Below are 21,082 nucleotides of genomic sequence, written 5' to 3' on the forward strand. Positions count from 1 at the left end.
CCCCCCCCAAGCCTCCGGGGAGCGGTAATAAGTAATGGTGGGCGCTAGTATGTGAGGGATTGATAACCACATTTTTTTGCCAGACACAGTATGCACACACTTACAGTCCTGGAACTCAGGCTCAAAACAGCCAGCCATATGACTAGTGAGACCCTAAAAACAAATCCCAAGAAGCTGGAGAGATGGCTCAGCTGTTCTTCCAAATGATCCCGGGCTCAATTCCCAGTACCCACATGGCAGTTTGCAACTGTCTGTAACTCCAGTTCAAGAGGACTGGCACCCTCACACAGACATACATAAATGCAGGCAAAACACCCATGTGTATAAAGATGAATCTTTTTTAAAAAGTGTTCTTCCACCCAGGTTCCGTTGCCAGCACTCACATGAGCACACAAGCACCTGTAACTCTAGCTTCAGTGAATCAGATGTCCTCTTCTGGCCTCTGAGCATCAGGCATGAACACAGTGCTCTAACATACATGCAAGCAAGCACATAAAAGTAATCTTTAAAAATCAAAGTGGTGGCTGGCAAGAGACATCTTGTAAAGGCTCGTGGAGGTGTTGCTCACAGGGCAGGATGCCAGTTTTTATCCTCAAGATGTGACTGACTCCAGATAAGATCCTGGAGACCTCCTAGAATGGAAGAATCTGAGGCCTTTCAGTGGATGAGCTGGCCCACATGGTGGTGGGAGTCATGACTGAATATATACAATGATAGAGGTACTTGATATTCTGCATATCACAGCCACCCAATTATACCATCCCACTGAACTAGGTCATTCAGAACTCTGTACACCTAACTCTGAACCTCCAGGCTCATATTCATAGATGGAGGCTGGGCTTGTGTTACTGTACAACAGTCACATAACTTTAGTAGTGGTGGAGATGGAACATACAATATCACTTTGTTGCTATATGCTCTTTCTCCATTCTAGTATGTGACCTTTATTTAACCTTTTCATACTGTTTATCTCCCTTGTGAATATCTGGAGACTGGGCTCCCTTGTGAATATCTGGAGACTGGGCTCTAAGACTTCCCCACATCTTCCCCCACAGGATTTTGTACATGTTGGGCACTCCCAAAAGTACCCAAGGCTTGTGAATCTGCCAGGGATACCACAGTACCCCACCCCCACCCACATCACTCCAGTTAAACTTTTGACTAGTTACAGATGTGGCTAAGCACTTCCTTTGGCTAAAAGCAGTGGGTGTTAGAGAAATGAGATGAGCTGTTCCTTTGGAACTTGTCTGCAGCTGTTTGCGTGTAGCTACTGAAAGAGAACATGACAGGTTTTACACTTGTTAGAGTGGAAAGGGTTTCTGTTCTAGTCCAAGGCAGCTGCCTGGCTCATCAAATGACTTACCTACTGCCTTTGGTGTCCATCTTTACTGAAGAGATGAGAAACTGCCAGGTGGTGGCGGCATGCCGTTAATCCTAGCACTGGGAGTAGAGGCAGTCGGATCTACAGAGTAAGTTCCAGAATAGCCAAACCTGTAACCTGTTTCACAGAGAAACCCTGTCTCGAAAGACCAAAAAAAAAAAAAATAGACCAGCCTAGACATGGCACTGTGGAACAGAAGATAAAGGTAGAAACAAAAGAAACGGCAGAGCCCAGTGTGGTGCCTCAAGCCCTTAATCCAGCACTTGAGAAGCAGAGGTAGGAGTAAAAATTCAAAGCCAGCCTGGGCTACATAGCCAAGACCCTGTCTCTAAAAGGAAAGAGGAGGAGAAATATTGTCATCTATGTTTCCTCTGACCAATTAAGGGGCAGGGTACATTTACATTCTCCAAATAAAACTTTTCAAATTGCATTTTAGGAGGGTGGCTGTCTTCTCCCTAGATACCCCTAGGTGGCGGTAGGAAGCAAAAGAACCTCTGTGGGAGCAAAGCAACACCTTTAAAGGGGGGCTTGTTCTTAAAAGAGAGAGACTTAATTTATATGTGTACACAGGAGCAAAACACCCATAAAATGGAAAAAAAGAAAATGTTTACAAGGTAGGAAAGATGGATGGCAGCAGCTGAGACTGAGAAGTGAAGGAACCGTCCTCGGTGGCCAGCTCACAGCATGCCTGCTCTGCCTCCAGGGCAGTGGTCCTCCTCTGCCCCAGAGGGATGTTAGGAACTCTGAAACTGAACAGTTGTTAAAGAGTCTCAGTGTAGCCCAGATTGGCTTTGAACTCTCAAGGCTTAACTCAACCTCCTAAGCACTGGGATTATTAGTATACAACACCATACATAGTGCCAGGCTGGAGCATTTTTAATAGCACACTTCATGTGCTCAGGAGTAGTAGGAGGCAGGGGTGGTACGGGGGCTGAGGAGTAGAGGATAAGATATAACTTAATAAAGGTCAGCATAGGAAAGGAGGAGCTGAAAGCTGGAACCCAGGCTGGGGAAAGAGTGAACCACAGCACCTCCCCAACACTCTGCCAGTTCCTATCCCCAACGCTAAGGGCACTTACTCTACAGAGTTACCTTATAGCTGTGTCCAGTTTGCTCTGTTCTCTGAGAGACTGGAAAGCAATGAAGAACAGTGAGTGTTTTATTTACCTTTATAGTTCCCAAAGCACTGTCCCTCGCACACGTAGACTCTTAATAAGGCTAGCAGAATGAAGCTAGTCAAGACAAAAATGAGAGTGTCAGAATTGACACCATCTTGTTCAATGACAGACTTGATGGATAGCAATGTTTGTGAAGTTGGCGATGGGGCAGCTAGTGAGATGGCACAGTAGGTCAACACTTGCTACCAAGCCCAACAACCAAAATCAGTCTGTGGTACTCACATACTCAAAGGGAAAAACCATCTCCAGCAAGTTGTCCTCTGACTTCCACAGGCCTACTATGGCCTATGTACATGCACCCCCTCCATACACACAAAATAAAAAGGTGTAAAAAAAATGAAAAGGAGAGCCAGGCAGTGGTAACACATACCTTTTGTTCCAGTACTTGGGAGGCAGATGCCAGCCTGGACTGCATAGTGAGTTCCAAGATAGCCAGAGCTTCACAGGGAAACCCTGTTTCAAAAAGCAAGAAAAGAAAGGAAGGAAAAAAGGAAGGAAGGGTGGATGATGGGGGGAATGTCCTCTCTATATATATTTCTCTTATTGGTTGATGGAAAAAAAACACTGATTAGCCAATAGAGGCAGTAGGATAGGCAGAGCAAGGAGACCAGGAGAATTCTGAGAGAGAAGGCAGAAAAAGGCTGCAGAGAGACACCACGTAGAGACCGGAGAGATGAGACATGCTAGACGTTCTCTGGTAAGATAAGGCCATGTAGAAATACATAGATTAGTAGTTATGGGTCATTAATTAAGACAGAGCTAGCCAAAAAGAAGGCCTAGCCATTGGCCAACAGTTTTACAATTAATATAGATCTGTGTGCTTATTTGGGGCTGAAGGATGAAGGGACCTGGCGGAACAGAAACTTTCTCTTCCAGAGGGGGAGAGGAAACTAGGTTGTCTTAGTGTGGGGTTTCTGCTGCTGTGAAGAGACTCCATGACTACTGCAACTCATAAAGGAAAACATTGAATTGGGGCTGTCTTACAGTTTCAGAGGTTTAGTCCATTATCATCATGGCAGGAAGTGTGGCAGCATGCAGGCAGACACGGTGCTGGAGAAGGAGCTGAGAGTTTTACATCTTAATCTGCAGGCAACAGAAGTTAACTGTGTGTCCCACTGGCCAGACAGACTTGAGCTTGTAAGACCTCAAAGCTTGCCTCCACAGTAACACATGTCCTCCAGTAAGGCCACACCTCCTAATAGTACCACTACCTATGGGTCAAGCATTCAAACATATGAGCCTATAGGGGCCATTCCTATTCAAACCACCACAGAGGTGATGGGAAGAAAGTTGGACAAGAGCTAAAAAACAAATCAGTCCATGTAGTATGTGAGGAAGCATGCACCATGGAGCAAAAAGGTGTCTGAGAAGGTACAAAAATTGGTAGTTGGGTGGATGTAGGATCATTGTGCCAACATTGCTGCTACCTGAGAAACAAACACCAGTAGAGCTCCTGTCTTAATCACTGTTCTATTGTGTGAGGAGATACCATAACAAGACAACTTTTAAAAGAAGCAATTGATTGAGGGCTTGGTTACAGATTCAGAGGGTTAGTCTATGACCATCATAGCAGGTAGTATGGTGGGAGGGAGGTAGGCATGGCTCACATGGCAAGAGCTCACATCTCATCCACAAGTTACAGGTAGAGAAAGAACAAGACTGGGCCTGAGGTGGGCTTTTGAAACTTCAAGGCCATCTCCAATGACCCACCTCCAACAAGGCCACACCTCCTAACCCTTCCCAAATAGTTCACCAGCTGTGGACCAAGCATTCTAATATATAAACCTGTAAGGCCGTTCTCATTCAAACCACACAGCTCCTTTGGTGGGAAGTAATAGAATCCATGTTAAATCAGTGTAAGCACAAGGGGAAAAAAATGTATTGGCTCATATGAGTAGGATGCATGCAGGAGGTTGACACTGGCAGGTCTTGGGCATGACAAGATACAGGATTCCTATGTCTTCTGCAGACCCTCAGACTAGATGACAGTGACCCTCATCAAGCTGTGTCCTGTGAAAGTCCAGGCTCTAATGCTTGCTTTCCCATAGCAAGCTAGGTTGTCCAGGCACAGATCTGATGGTAGAGGCAGTACTATAAGGGGAAGCAGAAGTGCAGGGAGGTGTGAACCAATGGGAGTTCGGCAAGAATGCAAATCTCTGGTTGAAGTCACTGTTGGAAGAAGGGGACCTGAGACAAGGTATTGTGTTTGTTCCTAAGTCTATTGTTGAATGTTTTCCAGCATCTTCATGATACAGTGAAGAGGAATCTTGACAGTGCTGCTTCTCCTCAGAATGGTGATCAACAGAATGGCTATGGAGACCTATTTCCTGGGCACAAGAAGACCCGCAGAGAGGCCCCTCTGGGCATCAGTGTGTCTGCTAATGGACTTCCTCCTGCCTCACCCCTTGGTCAGCCTGACAAGCCTCCTGGGGGAGATGCCCTGCAGTCTGGTGGGAAGCACTCCCTGGGACTAGATCCCATCAACAAGAAGTGTATGGCAGACTCAAGCATCCACCTGAATGGAAGCAGCAACCCCAATGAGCCATTTCCTCTCAGCCTAAGTAAGGAACTCAAGCAAGAGCCGGTAGATGACCTGCCATGCATGATCGCAGGGGCTGGAGGCTCCGTATCCCAGAGCAATCTCATGCCTGATCTCAACCTTAATGAGCAGGAGTGGAAGGAGCTCATTGAGGAGCTGAACAGGTCAGTGCCCGACGAAGACATGAAGGACCTGTTTACTGAGGACTTTGAGGAGAAGAAGGATCCGGAGCCCCCTGGTTCTGCCACACAAACCCCCTTGGCCCAGGACATTAATATCAAGACTGAGTTCTCTCCAGCAGCCTTTGAACAGGAGCAGTTAGGTTCTCCACAGGTGAGGGCGGGGTCTGCAGGACAGACCTTTCTGGGGCCTTCATCTGCCCCTGTGGGCACAGATTCTCCAAGCCTTGGGAGCTCTCAGACTCTGTTTCACACCACTGGTCAACCTGGGGCAGACAATCCCAGTCCAAACCTGATGCCGGCATCAGCCCAGGCCCAGAATGCACAAAGAGCCCTCACAAGTGTGGTATTGCCCAGCCAGGGCCCAGGAGGGGCCTCGGAGCTGTCCTCTGCTCACCAGCTCCAGCAGATAGCTGCCAAGCAGAAACGGGAGCAGATGCTGCAGAATCCACAGCAAGCTGCCTCATCATCCGCCCCGGGCCAGATGTCCACATGGCAGCAGGCAGGGCCCTCCCACAGTCCTTTAGATGTCCCATATCCCATGGAGAAGCCTGCCAGCCCTCCTGGCTATAAGCAAGACTTTACCAACTCAAAACTGCTCATGATGCCTAGTGTGAACAAGAGTTCTCCTCGGCCGGGAGGTCCCTACCTCCAGCCCAGCCACTCGAACCTGCTGAGTCACCAGTCACCAAGTAACTTGAATCAGAGCTCCGTGAATAACCAAGGGGCTGTGCTAGACTATGGCAATACAAAACCCCTTTCTCATTACAAAGCAGACTGTGGGCAAGGTGGCCCTGGGTCTGGCCAGAACAAACCAGCTTTGATGGCGTATCTTCCCCAGCAACTGCCCCATCTGAATAATGAGCAGAATTCCTTGTTTCTGTTGAAACAAAAGGCAACAAACATATCCTTCCGGCCACTGGTTCCACCTGGGCAGGTGAGTAGGAGCCTTCCCTTTGCACTGCTGTTGCGGGCGCTAGTAACCCCCACACTAAATAAACTATAGTCAAGGAGGCAGTGGGGGCAGCTGCTGCCATCCTTTGCAGTAGAAAATATACAAGATAAGCCAGAGTTGATCTTTGTGTTTTTGAGGCACAGATCATTTAGCCCTGGCTGGGTGGGTAGCCAAGCTGCTCTTGAACAACTGATTTGCCTGCCTCTACCTCCCAAGTATTCAGGTTACAGGTGACTGGATTTGATCCTTAATAAAGTGTACAAGTCCTTTAGTATATATCCGGGTGTGGTGGCTCATGCCTTTAATCCCAGCACTAGGGAGGCAGAGGTGGTCAGATCTCTTAAGTTTGAGGACAGCCAGGGCTGTTACAGAGAAACCCGGTCTCGAGAAAAGTTTTTTTTAACATAACTTGACTTTAACTACATAGACATTTGAGAAATTACCTAATAATTTAGTTTAGTTGTTGTCTCTTTCATGCCAAACAACTGCATAAGGCCCTGTCTCAACAAATAAAAATGAAGCAGATGTGGTGGCAATGCTTTAAATCCAGAAATCTCTCAGGAGGCAGAGGAATCTCTTGAAATGAAGGCCAGCATGGTGTACATAGTGAGACTGTCACAAAACAGCAAATCAGATGTGATGGGTCTCAGCAATCTCAGCACAGGGAAGGGGAGGCAGAAGTGTTGCTACAAGTTTGAGGCCAGCCTGAGCTACAGCCTTGCTTGTTTTGTAGGAAAGTGGGTGTTTGTGTATAAAAGTTACTAGCTTTTAAGCATTAACTTAAGGCAGAGTGTAGAGTTCCTGGGTGGTACAGTCAGAAAGTGCTTTGGAGACAGGACCCCTGGGGCTCATTGGTTAGCCAATCTAGCCACATTGGGAAGCTCTTGGTTCAGGGACAGGCCCTGTCTCAAAAAATGAAGTGAAACAATTAAGAAAAACACTTGAGGTTGACCTCTGATGCACACAGAAACACTAAACAAAACTTAAAATATAGATACAAAGTATTTGACAGAGCTATCCCTTGTCCTCCCAGGAGAACGTGGTACACAAGTGGGCATAAAAAATGATTTCATGCTATTTGGGACAGCCATAATCCAATTGCGTGTACTCTAAAGGCAGAGCAGCTTTTTGTTGTTGTTTGTTTGAGTTGCTTAGGGGTTGGGTGTTTGTAGGGTGTTACTTTTTTTTGTTTTTAATGAGGATTTTTGTTTGGGGTTGGTTAGTTTGTATTTGGGGTGGGGGTGTGTGTTGTTGTATTGAGTTAGGGTCTCACTATGTACCCTGACTGATCTGAAACTCAAGAGTTCCACTTGGCCTCTGTTCCCCAAGCACTAGGACTAAAAGGTACTGCCACACACGCATCGGGGAAGCAGAGACTTGGTGTTAAAGATGAATGGTGAGGAGGCTGGAAAGATGGCCCAGTGGTTAAGATCGCTGACTGTTCTTCCAGAAGACTGGAGTTCAATTCCCAGCACCCACAGCTCACAACTGTCTATAATTTCAGTTCCAGGGGACCCGACACCCACGGCAAAACATCAATGCACATAAAATAGAAATAAATAAATTTAAAAACAAAACAAAACAAAAAAAAAAGATGAACAAGACTATTCATGGATACAGCTTACCTGGCCTGATCAGGGTTGGGACAGATCATCCTTCCCATCTGACTTGGATCCCTTCATCTTTGTTGACAGGAGCAGAACCCTTCCAGTGTCCCTGTACCAGCCCAGACTGCCACAGTAGGGGCCCAGCCTCCTAGTGTGTCTGTGGCCAGCACTCACAGCAGCTCCCCATATCTCAGCAGCCAGCAGCAGACGGCTGTGATGAAGCAGCAGCAGCTGCTCCTGGACCAGCAGAAGCAGAGAGAGCAGCAGCTACAGCAGCAGCAGTTCCTGCAGAGGCAGCACCTTCTGGCCGAACAGGTACCACACAGGCACGGCTGGGCCATGTTTGCACCCAAAGTCAGTGCTGTGTCCTTCAAATCCCCTTTTTAGCCCAGCAAGAGTCCAAAGCAGGTAAAGTACTTGTCAGCCTGATGATCGGAGTTCAGTCCTTGTAACCCACATGCACCTGAAAGATGGGAACCAGCTCCACAGTGGCCCTCTGACCTCCATACCCATACCATGGATGAATACCTGCCCCCAAGCACGCATGAGCACACATGCACATACACACAAAATTAAGATACATTTTCTTTTTAGAAATTAGGACCAGCTGTGCTGGAGGTCATACTCTCTTGCAGAGGACCTGGGTTCTGTTCCTAGCATCCACATCAGATGGTTCATAACTGCCTGTATTTCCAATTACCCTGCTCACCCCTGTGGGCATCTGTATGTATGTGTACACATAAACTCACACAAGCAATCACACAAACAAATACGTTTTTAAAAATCTGTACTAGATATGGTGGCATACTCCTTTAATCTCAGCTCTTGGCCTGGAGGCAGAGGCAGGTGATCTGAGTTCAAGGCCGACCTGGTCTCCGTAGTGAGTTCCAGGAAAGCCAGAGCTACATAGGGAGACACTGTATCAAACAACAGCAAAAAAACCTTTTAATCTTTTTTTTAAAGGCCAGTGAGGTAGCTCAGTAGATAGAAGTCTTTGCATGCAACTCTGCCAACCTAAGCCTGATCCAGGGTCCCACAAGGTGGCAGGAGAGGACTAACTTCAGCAAGTTGTTCTCTGGTCTTCACACTATGGCACACATTCATACATACAATAAATAAAAATGTTTTTCAAGTTTTACCTCACTTTTTAAAGGAATGCTTAAAATGTTTTTAATATTTAAAGTAAGTAAATAGAATCTCCTTTGCAAGGCTGTGGCATTTCTTAGGCATGTAGTCTAATATACCTACTACTAATAAAGACAGCACCTTCATGTGTGAGGGGCATTTTCCTGCATTTCCGTCCAGACACACAGGCCATCAGTCACTGTGGATCCCTCTTTGTTATAAACGTGGGGTGTGAGGAACCAGAGCATGAAGAAGGAAGTAAAGATGCCCCTGGGATTCTAAGATCAAGATGCACATTTCCCTCACACTGGGTTACCAGAGGTAGAATGCTGACACCAGGCAGCCTGAGAGCCCGTGAGAGGTTATTAAGACAGGACTCAGCTGGGCACAGCTTTGAGGAAGCTGATGCAGGAGAATTGCCCTCATGCTTAGCTACTATTAAGTTCAAGGCCAGCCAGGCTAGAGTGATACTGTATCTCAAAAGGAGAGAGACCAGGAGTGGCTCACAAGCCCGGCCCCTGGAGCCCACGTGAAGGAGGAGCACAGGGCTGCAACCCCAGGGCTCATAGGTGGAGATGGAAACAGAGGCCCCCTCCCCTTGGTGCTCATGGGCCAGCAAGCCTGGCTTCAGTATTAAACAGAAAGAAGCCCTGTCACAGCACAAGGAAGAAGATAGGTTCCACATCCAGAGTTGTCCTCTGATAAACACCATGGCACATACTTGCCCACACATACACAAACACAAAGAGAAGACATTGGAACCAACTCCAGAAGCTACCTTTGTTGAGGTTGGTCAGTGTCATAGTTCTACCATTTTTGTTTTCTTCCCCCTTTTTGGTTTTTTTCCAGACAGGGTTTCTCTATGTAGCTCTGGCTATACAGGAACTTGCCCTGTAAACAAGGCTGGCCTTGAACTCAGAGACCTGCCTGCCTCTGCCTCCTGAGTGCTAGGATTAAAGGTGTCCACCATCTTTTTTTAAACTAACCACTTATTAGGATATCATTCGTGTCACATACGGTTTGTTTAAACTACATACTTCAGTGGTTTCCATTGTGACTATAGAGTTGTACGGTCACTGCTACAACCCATTTTTATCACCCAGACACTGTACCATGAGCAGTTGCTGGCCTTCCCTGCACCCAGGGGTCCTGCCCCTCACTTTTGTTTGTGTTCCTTGCTTTCCTGCTTGCTGGTTGTTACATGAAGTTTTACTATTTCTGTTTTTGTCACTTTCTAGGAGAAGCAACAATTTCAGCGTCATCTGACCCGCCCACCCCCCCAGTACCAAGACCCAACACAAAGCACCTTTCCACAACAGGTTGGACAGTTCACAGGTAAGGGGATGTGAAGGAGGTTGTGGGGAAGGTAGCTTCCAGCACAAAGGTGTGGTACTGATGCGTTCCCAAGTTTACATGCTCATAGAAGCTGTGGTTTGGAAGAGAGGGAGGCCTGGATTTTAGTTCCTTTGTGGTACAAGGAGAAGAGGGTCTCCAGGGTTGACTATGAGGATGCTCACAGTGAAATAGGCTTTTGGAGGAAAATTATTACTAGTTATGTGTATCCTGCTGTCCTGGAACTCACTTTATAGACTAGGTGGATCTCTTGTAAGTTTGAGGCCAACCTGGTCTATAAAGCAAGTTCCAGGACAGCCAGAGCTATACAGAGAGACCCTATCTCAAATTCCCTCCCCCTGTCCCCCAAAAAAATGAAAACCAAAAGGACTTTTATTTTTTTTAAAAACAAAAAGTTCTTTCTGTCTTCTGAAGAATCCTAAAACAAGCTGGGTGTAGTGGTACGTGTTATGACTCTAGCAAGACCTTGGCGGGTTGGGTCGAAACCACTGCGGGTTGAGGGACAAACATGCCATGCAGACAGAGCTTATATGGGAAGTTTTTTTGGAGGAAGGGAAAGGGTGGGAAGGGAGAGGGGGGGGGAGAGACAGCAGGGATGAAGAGAGCTAGAGGGAGACACAGGTGGGCAGGGGCAGGAGGAGAAAGAAGAAAAGGAAGAAGAGAATGAAGAAGCAGAGTTCTGCCTTAAATGGCACAGGGGTGATGATATACTCTGACAAGTCCCCAAATGGTAGGGGCCGGTGTTCCTGGATGCTAACAGTGCATGCCTGTATCCTAGCACTTAGAAGATGGAAGCAGGACGATCAGGAGTAAAGGTCAGCTTCTTAGTTTGAGGGAGCTTGTCTCAAACAGAAACATCCGATTTTTCCAGATGAAGGGTTTCTTCTAATGCACCTATGTGGGCTTCTGCTTGGCTTCTCCTCACTTTGGTGTCATAGGGAAAGGCAGAAACACCTGAGCCTCAGCTGTCACCTGAGATGGATTGAGCATCTTGTTTGGGTAGAGATTGCAGGTGACATGTCAGGTGTGCTATGGTCACGACCTTCACTGTGAAGTGTCCCAGAGAGACTGATTACAGCTATGGGAGAGGGGGATTTCCTGGTGTGCTGGCTAAGAATATGGAGTTCAAGTCTGTAGGTGTCACAGAAGCCTGTGTCTGGCCTGGGCTTCCCAACTTCATCCCATGCCACATAGATAATGGAAGTGAAGTAGTCCATTTCTGCTCTTCTCTTTTCTAAACACCATTTTGTTTGGTTTTTGAGACAGTTTTTCTGCATACTCTTGGCTGTCCTGGATCTCTCTGTAGACCAGGCTGGTCTCAAACTCACAGAGATCCTCCTGCCTCTGCCTCCCGAGTGCAGGGATTAAAGGTGTGTGCCACCACTGGTGGGCCCTCACACCTGTTTTCTAAGTTACTTTCATTATGTCTACATTTGAGGGATGTTATGTGAATGTGATGCAGGTACCCATGGAAGTCAGAGCTGTTGGATCCCTATGGAGCTAGAATTATAGGCAGATGCTAGAGACTAAACTTGGGTCCTTGGCAAAGCTCAGACTAGACCCAATAGGCAGGAAGCTCCAGCCAGACATGGTGATAATACAGTTCCAGGGTCAGCACACAGGTCTCTATAAGAAAGGAGAGGGCTGGACAGATGTTAGTTGGTAAAGTGCTTGGAAGGATGAGAACCTGAGTTGCTCCTGAACTCCCATATAAAGGCCTAGCACGTGTGTGTAATCCAGGCACCACAAAAACAGATGGATCCTTGGAGCTTTCTAGCCAGTCAGTCTAGCCTACTTAGTCATCTTCAAGCCAATGAGACACTGTGCCAAAAAAGGTGGACAGCTCCTCAGGAACTATGCTTAAGGTCAGCTTTTAGTCTCCACATGTATATGTGTATTTGTGTGTATCCGTGAGAATTTGTGCTTACATGTGTGCATGTACATTTGCATGTGTGCTTCTATGCTGTTGGAGATTGAACTTGTGCATACTAAGTAAGTGTTGTACCTACTGAACTACCCCAAGCCCTAAATTCAATTCTAAGCTCCCTTCCTTCTGAAGACTTTCCCATATCTTAGCACAAAGCCTTCGGACCCCTGCTTCCTATCGCCTGCTCTTCAGACTTTGACCCTGTCACACAGTATGGCGGCTTTGTCTTCCACAGAGAGATCTGGGGTATCTGCCTTGAAATCCCTAGTGCCTAGCTGGGTCCCAGCTAAGAACATCTTTGTTGGATGCTTAATAAGTAAAAGGGCTAGACAGTTGGCTGACTTTCCCACTCAGGAGCTTCACTCCGTCCTGTCTCTGCACACTGTATTGCCCCTCTGCCGTGAGGTATGAGGGTTCTAACTTGAGGTCCATGGAGGGAAAGCTATAGCTAAGGTCTAGATATCTCCACTGTTATAGTCAGGGATCCCAACATGGGCTGGCAAGATGGCTCAACAAGTAAAGACATTTGCCACCAAGTCTGATGACCTGAGCCATGGTAAACAAGCCAGAAAGCAGCGCTCCTCCATGGCCTCCTACAGTTCCTGCCTTGTGTCTCTGCCCTTGCCTTCCCTGAATGATGAACTACAAGCTATGGAGATGAAATAAACTGCCAGGTATGGTGTTGGGAGGCAGGGGCAGGTGAATCTCTTGAGTTTGAGGCCAGCCTGGAGTACACAGTGAGTTCCAGGACAGCCAGGGCTACACAGAGACCCTGTCTCAAGGAGGGAGGAAAAGATGAAATAAGCCCTTTGCTCCCCAAGTTGCTTCTGGTCATGGTGTTTGTCACAATAGAAACCCTAACTAAGACAGGAAACAACTCCTGCCTGTTGTCCTCTGACTTCCACACACCTGGATGGCACTTATGCACCTGCACCTACACACACAAATGTAAACAAAAAATGAATGCCAACTTTATTACTATAATTTTCTGTCTTCCAGGACCTGCTGCTGCTGTGTCTGGCATGAACAACTTGGGTCCGTCTACTTCCAGCTGTCCTCGAGTGTTCCCACAGCCTGGGGCTCTGATGGCAATGGGTCCTGGCCATGCTTCTGTTTCCTCTCTCCCCTCCAGCTCAGGCCAGCAGGACCGAGGTGTAGCCCAGTTTACTGGGTCCCAGAGCTTGCCTCAGAGCAACCTTTATGGCATAGCCTCTGGCCTACCCCAGATAGTTGCCCAGCCCCCTCCACAGGCTACCAATGCACATGCCCACATTCCACGGCAGACCAATGTGGGCCAAAATGCCTCCGCTCCAACTGCTTATGGACAGAACTCTCTGGGAAGTGCTGGCCTCTCCCAGCAGCACAATAAGGGAACCCTGCCTCCTGGTTTAACAAAGCCACAAGTCCCCAGGGTGTCAGCAGCCATGGGAGGCCAGAATGCTTCATGGCAACATCAGGGAATGCCAAACCTGAGCAGCCAGACACCAGGGAACAGCAGCGTGAGCCCCTTCACTGCAGCCTCCAGCTTCCACATGCAGCAGGCCCACCTGAAAATATCTGGCCAGCAGTTCTCCCAAGCCATGCCCAACAGGCCCATGGCCCCCATGAGTTCAGCGGGTGCAGCAGGGTCCATGCTGCCCCCAGTGAGCACACAACAGAGGAACAGTGCCCCTGCACCTCCCCAAGCAGCCCCACAGCAGGGCCTGCCTGGCTTAAGCCCTGCAGGGCCTGAGCTGGGGTCCTTTAGCCAGAGCCCCACTTCACAGATGAACAGCCGGGCAGGGCTGCACTGTACTCAGGCCTACCCCGTGAGGACCATGGGCCAAGAGCTGCCCTTTGCCTTCAGCGGGCAGCCAGGCAGCAGTGGGCTGTCCGGTGTGGCTGGACACACTGATCTCATCGACTCACTGCTCAAGAACAGGACTTCTGAGGAGTGGATAAATGAGTTGGATGATCTTTTAGGGTCGCAGTAATGGAGAAATGTGTAGTGTCTTCTGTGTTTAGACATCTTATAGTTTTGTTCTCAGATTCATGAAAGAGCAACTACATTGGACCAAAAGCCCATGGCCCAGAGAACTGGGCCAGTAGAACTTAAGGCACAGCTGAAGCCAGCGCTGGTCAGTACCTGCTGGTCCGTTGGCATCACTACCTGGGGTTGGGATAGCAGGATAGGAGTTTGAAAGGTGGCTTCCTACCCAGATGACCAAAAAGCCAATGGAAACAATTAAGCCCCATCATATCAGGCTTACCAGAAATAACGTGCTGTGTTTTTATCTAAGATTTCTTCACTTGCCTCAAGGCTGGGAACAAATTTCTGTTGAAATTTTAAATAGAATTATTTGCAGTTTGTAGCATAGTAATTTTTTTTTAATTTAAGATTTTTAAAAGCAGATTAGGCTAGGTGGTGGTTGTATTGGTAAGCGGCACTGGAGACCTAGGGTTTCCTTTTTAGTCAAAGCCTTTTCTGTTCCTGCTCTGTCAGCTTTCACGGTCACTGGAAATCATTGCCACAAGTATAGGCTGTGACTGCACATGCCAGAATGATTAGGATGCCACAAGATGGTAGATCAAGGAGTCCAGATAAGGACCTTCTTCCTTAAAGCTCCTACTTACTGGCTGCCACTCACACTTTAGGATACTGGGCCCCCATAGAGTTCCCTCCATACCCGAGCTAAATGCTGAGAGTGGTTCTTTAGGGTCCAGCCTTCTGCATCTCTGACAACCTGTATTTACCATGGTAGAAGCGCCATTCAGTTGTGCACACATCTTTCCTTCTCCACTATATCCCCTGACCCTTCTCTCTGCCTTCTCATCCTCTTCCAGCCAAAACAGGAAACAGTGATTTACTTTATTACATTAGAAGAGGAAAAGTCAAACTCCTTAGGGAACCTGAGCCTTGCACAGGTTTGGGGAAAGAAGGCTGCAGGCAGCCCGCCACCTAGGAGTCACTTTATTCTTTATCTGCCATATTTCTGCTCCCGCAGCTGATTTGCACTTTTAAAGTGGTTTTATAACACTAACCCGTCCTTGCTAAAGATTCGAGTGGATTCTCTTTGAAGGTCTGTTGCTGAGCGTGTCTTGGAGAGAAACCATGGAGTAGAATGCGGCAAGGGGGCTGCTGACAGCACTTGTCCTTATCACAAGCCAAGACAGTGTGCACATAGTGAGACCTCGAAGAGGATGGCAGAGGGAAAGGCGTTTGCTGGAGTGATCTGCCTGCAGAGTGGTCTGTAGCGGAACCACAGCTCCGCCCACTGTCCTGGGTCCCAGGACACTTCATCCAGTGTAAAGAACTGAGCCAAGGAAATGACAAGAACAGCCTGCACACTTGGAGGGTCAGAGGGTGTACACACCGGCAGTGCCTTTCTCACTGAGAGTACCAGTGCTCTCGGGTCCTTGTCTCTTAGCCATTTTAGCCATTTCTCCGGCCACCTGTCCTCCCCAGAAACTCAGTTCAGCTCTCAGAGAAGCAGGTGAATCATAAAGCCAGTGAAGACACCACCCTCAGATAGTTCCCCAACTGTAGGGGGGAGAGGGGGACTTCTGCAGGTCTTCTACCAAAAATATGGCCGAGGGCTGGAGCCAGATCCTGGTTCCTCCTCCAGCCTCCTGCAACAGCTGCCCTCCTCCTGCCCCCGTTGCCCAGCTGGCCCCGGCAGTCTACCTTGGGCCCAGGTTGGCCACACAGGCAGTGGGCGGCTTACTTGCTGCAGTGTCATAGCAATAAAATGTGATTTTGGGGTCCCCCCCCCAGAGCTGCCCATGGCTTTATTTATGAATCTGGCTTTGGGGATTTGGGAAGAGGTGACCGCACTTCCTCACACATCCCATCTTCTCAGAGCCATGACTCAAGAAGAAAAGGGTGCTCGGACTTTCTTATACACATGTGCTTTGTGTAAATAAATGTTTACAATTTTATATCGAAGATGAAATAAGTGTTAGAGTGTCCAACTGTATATTTTTTACTTTTATAGATTTTAAAACTGATCCTTTATATGTGTTTGGAGCTATGATAAGTTTTATGGCAAGCAGTTGGTATTGTTAACTTTTTATGGTCATCAAAAATGCATAAAAGTCCTATTAATCCCCTTATTCTGCTTCCCTTAGCTCTGTTATACACCAAAAAAGTCTCTACTTTCCTTGTGTTATAAGAATAATAAAGATATTTTACTAGTATGGAAAAGCAGTGTGTTTGACTTCGGTGGGGTGGCGTAGCCACGAGCATTTGACAGCTGTCAGTTTCCCTGACTCTCCTCTCTTGCATGTCTGTTGGGGGCTCCATCTCGGATGGCCGCGATGATGTTGAGCCACTGGCATGCGGCCAAGAGCGGTCCTTTCACTGTGGTCAGACCAACACAGATGTGGAAGAGAACCCTTCCCAGGAAATCAAGGATGTAGGAACGAAGAGCTGGGGCTGGTGGCCACTAATGGTACATTGGAAAAGAGCCCATAAGAATGACCCTCCTACTTCAGCCTCTTGGGTGCTGAAACTACAAACACCACCATGCCCAGATAATAAATCTCTCTCATATTTAAATTATTCAGCCACAAGTTTGTTTTTGTTTTGTTTTGGTTGGTTTGGTTGTTTTTTCAGACATGGTTTCTGTGCATTGCTTTGGAACCTGTCCTGGAACTTACTCTGTAGATCAGGCTGGCCTCAGATTTACAGAGATCCACCTGACTCTGCCTCCTTAGTACTGGGATTAAAGGCGTGTGCCTGGTCAAGTATTTTTTTATAGGAACAGAAAATGAACTAAGGACTCTGGTGCTTGTCAAACAGGAAGGGACAACATTGCCTGTAGGAGCCAGTTCAAAGGACCATTACTGCTGCATTGGGGACAGGGAGAGCTTAGTGGTACAGTAGCCCTCTGCTGTGTGGGATACAGGACTTGCAACCTTGGCAGAACCGCCAACAAGCAGTACCATACAGGCTTGGTTGGCTCTTAGAAGCTTTGTGGAAGCCACCATCCTCACTAAGGGAAGTCACAATGCAGGAGTAACTGTCAGATGGTGAAGCGAGGGAGCAGACATCTATAGGTGCAGTTATTCTGGGATGTCCTGCTCTGTGCTTGCTGGGCTCCAGTTCATCAGCCATGCACATCCAGTAAGACTCAGCACATCTCCACTTACCAGAAAGAAAAGGCATGTGTGGGAAGCCAGCCCAGGCCTTTCTGAAGCTGTGTGGCCAACCTGCCAGTAGAAGAGGTGATGGGCTAGCAATGATTACAGATCTTGAAGGAATAGGGCCAGGAGGCAGCTCAAGACCTTCCAGAAGGCAGACATAGTCAATTATCATTGTAAGCCAATGACAGGTTGAGACAGAAGAATCACCTCAAGTTCTAGGTCACCCTGGGCTATACAGTAAGACCTTGTTTCAGAAACAAAAAGCAAACTCGTTAAGTTTCTAGGATAGAGGATAGAGAGCCAGCAGTTCCTGACCTGTGAAGGGCTAGGGAGCTATCAATGGATGGGAGAGCACCAAGGCTACACCTCCAGCCAGTCCCCATCTAACAGGCTCAGTTTGACTGCTCCACTTTTCCACAGTGTGGGGGAGGGGGGTCAGTGTGTAGTCAGGAGAAACTGCTGCAGAATCTGAATTTGGGTGTTTTCCCAGTCCACCCACACCCACAGCACTGCTTCTCACGATGCTTGGTGCTGACGAAAGTGCAACTCATAGAAAGGATGAAGGCTTTGCGTTTTGCTGTTACTGAACTGGCCATGCGGACAATAAAAAATGTCAGGATATTTTTAAAACTCAGAATATGAGCAGTGTGTCATGTGTCTAGATTCTAACACTCAGGAGGCTGAGGAAAAGAGACTCGTGAGCCCAGAGTTTCAAGGCCAGTTTGAGATAGCACAAAGGAATGAAAGGAAGGGAGAAAAGGAAGTTAGAAGGGATGGATTTAAAAAGAAAAGATGGGGTTGGGTATTTGGCTCAGTGGTTAAGAGCATGGCTGCTCTTCCAGAGAAGGGGTTTCAGTTCCCAGCACCCACATGGTGGCTCACAGCCATCTGAAACTCCAGTTCTAGGGATCCAGCACCCTGTCCTGACTCATGTGGTGCACATTCATACATGGGAGGCTAAACAAATCTGAAGACAGAAAGAAGGATCAGGACAGGAGCTAAGAGAGAATCCCAGAGAGCCTGCATCAGCTGGAGCTCTGCTGACCCAGTTACCATGGCAACCCTGGAAAAGCTGCAGCTGCCATAGAAAACTGACACCCAGTAACAACCAGCTAACACCATCCCTAACAGGAAGCCTAGCACCACCAGCAGCACTGGCCCAGGTGGCCTGAAGTCTACAGTGCCCCCGTGACGGGGACAAAAAGGTGATCAAGGTTTTGTGAACAGCAGAATGGTTTGATGTAAGTTGATATGGAGACCACACATGATGGCACTCCCCTTCATAGCACTCAGGAGGCGTAGGCAGGGATATCTGCGAGTATCAGGCCAGCCTAGACGACACGGTGAGACCCTGCCTCAATATCAACAGCAAAGAACAGACAGACAGCCCCTGGAAGTTACCTCCAAAGTATAAGAGTCACTGTGGAGTTCAAAACTGAGGTAGAAATGGGCTCAGAGGCAGCCATTACAAGGCCCAGTGGAGAGACAGCACAGCAGTAAATACACAGCAAAGGGAACCACTGTAGACACTATCTGCTTCCTAGGGGCTCCTCACAAAACAAGCAGCGTAGGGATCAGGGTGGCAGAGCACTCCTGAAGGCAAGACCCAACAACCTGGCCCTCCTGCAGGTGAAAGTTCCCACCTTAATCTCTAGAAGATTCTGCACAAACCAGTTTCCAGCTTCCTATGCTGGGAGAGTGATGGGGACGGCCACCAACCATGCCGCAGGACAGGAGGGTAGATAGTGTGTAGATGGTTATAAACTAATTCCACAAGGACTTCCTTGTCAAAGAGCCTGGAGAGGATGGCAAGGAAAGTCAGGGCCCCAAGGTCAGCAGCCACCTCAACACCAGTATCAACAACTCTAGCTGCCTACCAGATACCCAGGGAACCCTGAGGCCAGAGACAAAATTCCTCATCTACCAGCTCAAAATCTGACCCCTCCCAAGGCTGAGCAGGACAAGGCTGAGCAAAAGCTGGCTTAACATCCCAGCCACCGTCCGGCTCAGTCATCCAAGAAGAAATGCAACCCCAGCTGTAGGAAGTGAAGAGAAGCTCGAGGCAGAAAGCCTTTGGTACTTGCTTTTTGCCCATTGACCAGATACACTAAAACTATTCACATCTCCACACAGCGTGGGGTTTTTATTCTTTTTACCCAAAGACATGTCTTTTTGGTAATGGATGTTCTATTTGCTGTCCTGTTGCTGTGATAAACACCTTGAGCAAAAGCATCTTGGAGAGGAAGGAATTACTTCATCTTACAACTCTGAAGTCACACTCCACCAAACTGAGAAATCATGGCAGGAGCTGATACAGGAGCTGTGGGAGGAGCTCTGTTTCCTCCCACAGCTGAATTCCTCCCCGATGGCTTGTCCAGCATGTGTACTTATTCACCCCAGGACCACCTGCCCAGGGGTGGCATGGTACACAGTGGGAAGGCGCCAATCTTTAATCAAGAAAATGCTGCACACGCACTCACACATGCGTAAGTGTGTCCACAGGCAGATCTTTCTGGATTGAAGCTACTTCTTCCCAGGTGACTCTAGTTTTTAATCAAGTCGACAAAACACAACTTACCCACAAACTTAAAACAAACAAACAAACAACCGCCAGGCTTTGTTGGCGCATGTCTTTAATCCCAGCATTTGGGAGGCAGAGGCAGGTGAATTTTTGTGAGTTCGATGCCAGCCTGATCTGCAGGAGCTAGTTGCAGGACAGCCTCCAAAGCCACAGAGAAAAGAGAAACCCTGCCTCGAAAAAAAAAAAAAAAAAAAGAAACACAGCTGAGATGTGTTGGCACACACCTTTAATCCCAGCACCTGGGAGGCAGAGGCAGGTGGGTCTCTGGGTTGGAGGCCTCTGATCTACAGAGGAATAGCCAGGGCTATATAGTGAGACACTGCCTCAAAACAAACAACAGAAAAGTAACTAAAATCATGCCTTTGTGCCCTCAACACCAGAAGCAAGAGGGAGGCTCTTAGATGTTACTAATTCTGCTTCTGGCTTGAGGTGCAGCCTTGCCCTCTCCTCCCTCCACCGGCCCACAGATGACCCTCAGCAAATACTTCCCAGATAATCACAGATCATTAATGCAGTAGCCATTGTCCCAGTGAAGCAAAGGTTTCATTTCCACAGATTCTTAATCCAAAATATCACAGGAACAGACCTGGTAGAGAAGCTTCCTGTGACTCCACAGCGGGGGTTCTCAACCTCTGGGTCATGACCCCTTACAAGCCTTTGGTCTCCCCAAAAATACTACAATGTGACTTTTAACAGTAGCTAACTGACAGTTATGAAGCAGCAATGAAAATAATTTCACTGCAACATGAGGCGCTGTATTAAGGGTGGCAGCATTTGGAAGGTTGAGAACCATGGGTCCAAACCCTCACAACCAGGGCCCCTCTGCACACCGCTCTCAGCACCAGCTTCCAGGCTCCCACACGGCTCTCCCACCCAGCTCTGAGCCCCCAGGGGCTCTTCCAGTTCAAAGTTCCAAGAGCCCCACCTTCCCCCCCTGAACGGCCCAAGGTCTAAAAGGACAGGTCCCGCACAGCAATATCCCATGTTCCTTTTACCAAGTTCTGCTTTAGTTTCTTTCTGCTGCTGTGATGAACAATGTGGCCAAAAACAACACGGAGAGGAAAGGGCTGATTTCCACTTACGAGTCCCAGGTCGTAACTCCACCACGAGGGCATCAGGGCAGGAACCTGCAG

The 21,082-nt window shown here is 48.0% G+C and overlaps 1 protein-coding gene across 1 annotated transcript in view; it reads left to right on the top strand.

Annotated features, from left to right (window-relative positions):
• Maml1 (mastermind like transcriptional coactivator 1) overlaps positions 1–16,427 on the top strand; it is a 32,209-nt gene extending 15,782 nt beyond the window's left edge. Inside the window, exons 2-5 of the mRNA XM_051180772.1 lie at positions 4,799–6,214; positions 7,927–8,154; positions 10,203–10,299; positions 13,244–16,427. Of these exons, the coding sequence (XP_051036729.1) occupies positions 4,799–6,214; positions 7,927–8,154; positions 10,203–10,299; positions 13,244–14,217 (2,715 nt within the window). The 3' untranslated portion in view covers positions 14,218–16,427. The remainder of the gene's footprint in view (positions 1–4,798; positions 6,215–7,926; positions 8,155–10,202; positions 10,300–13,243) is intronic.
• Positions 16,428–21,082: the final 4,655 nt, after the last annotated feature.

This window comes from Phodopus roborovskii, unplaced genomic scaffold (assembly GCF_943737965.1).
Source record: "Phodopus roborovskii unplaced genomic scaffold, PHOROB, whole genome shotgun sequence".
Classification (NCBI taxonomy): Eukaryota; Metazoa; Chordata; class Mammalia; order Rodentia; family Cricetidae; genus Phodopus; species Phodopus roborovskii.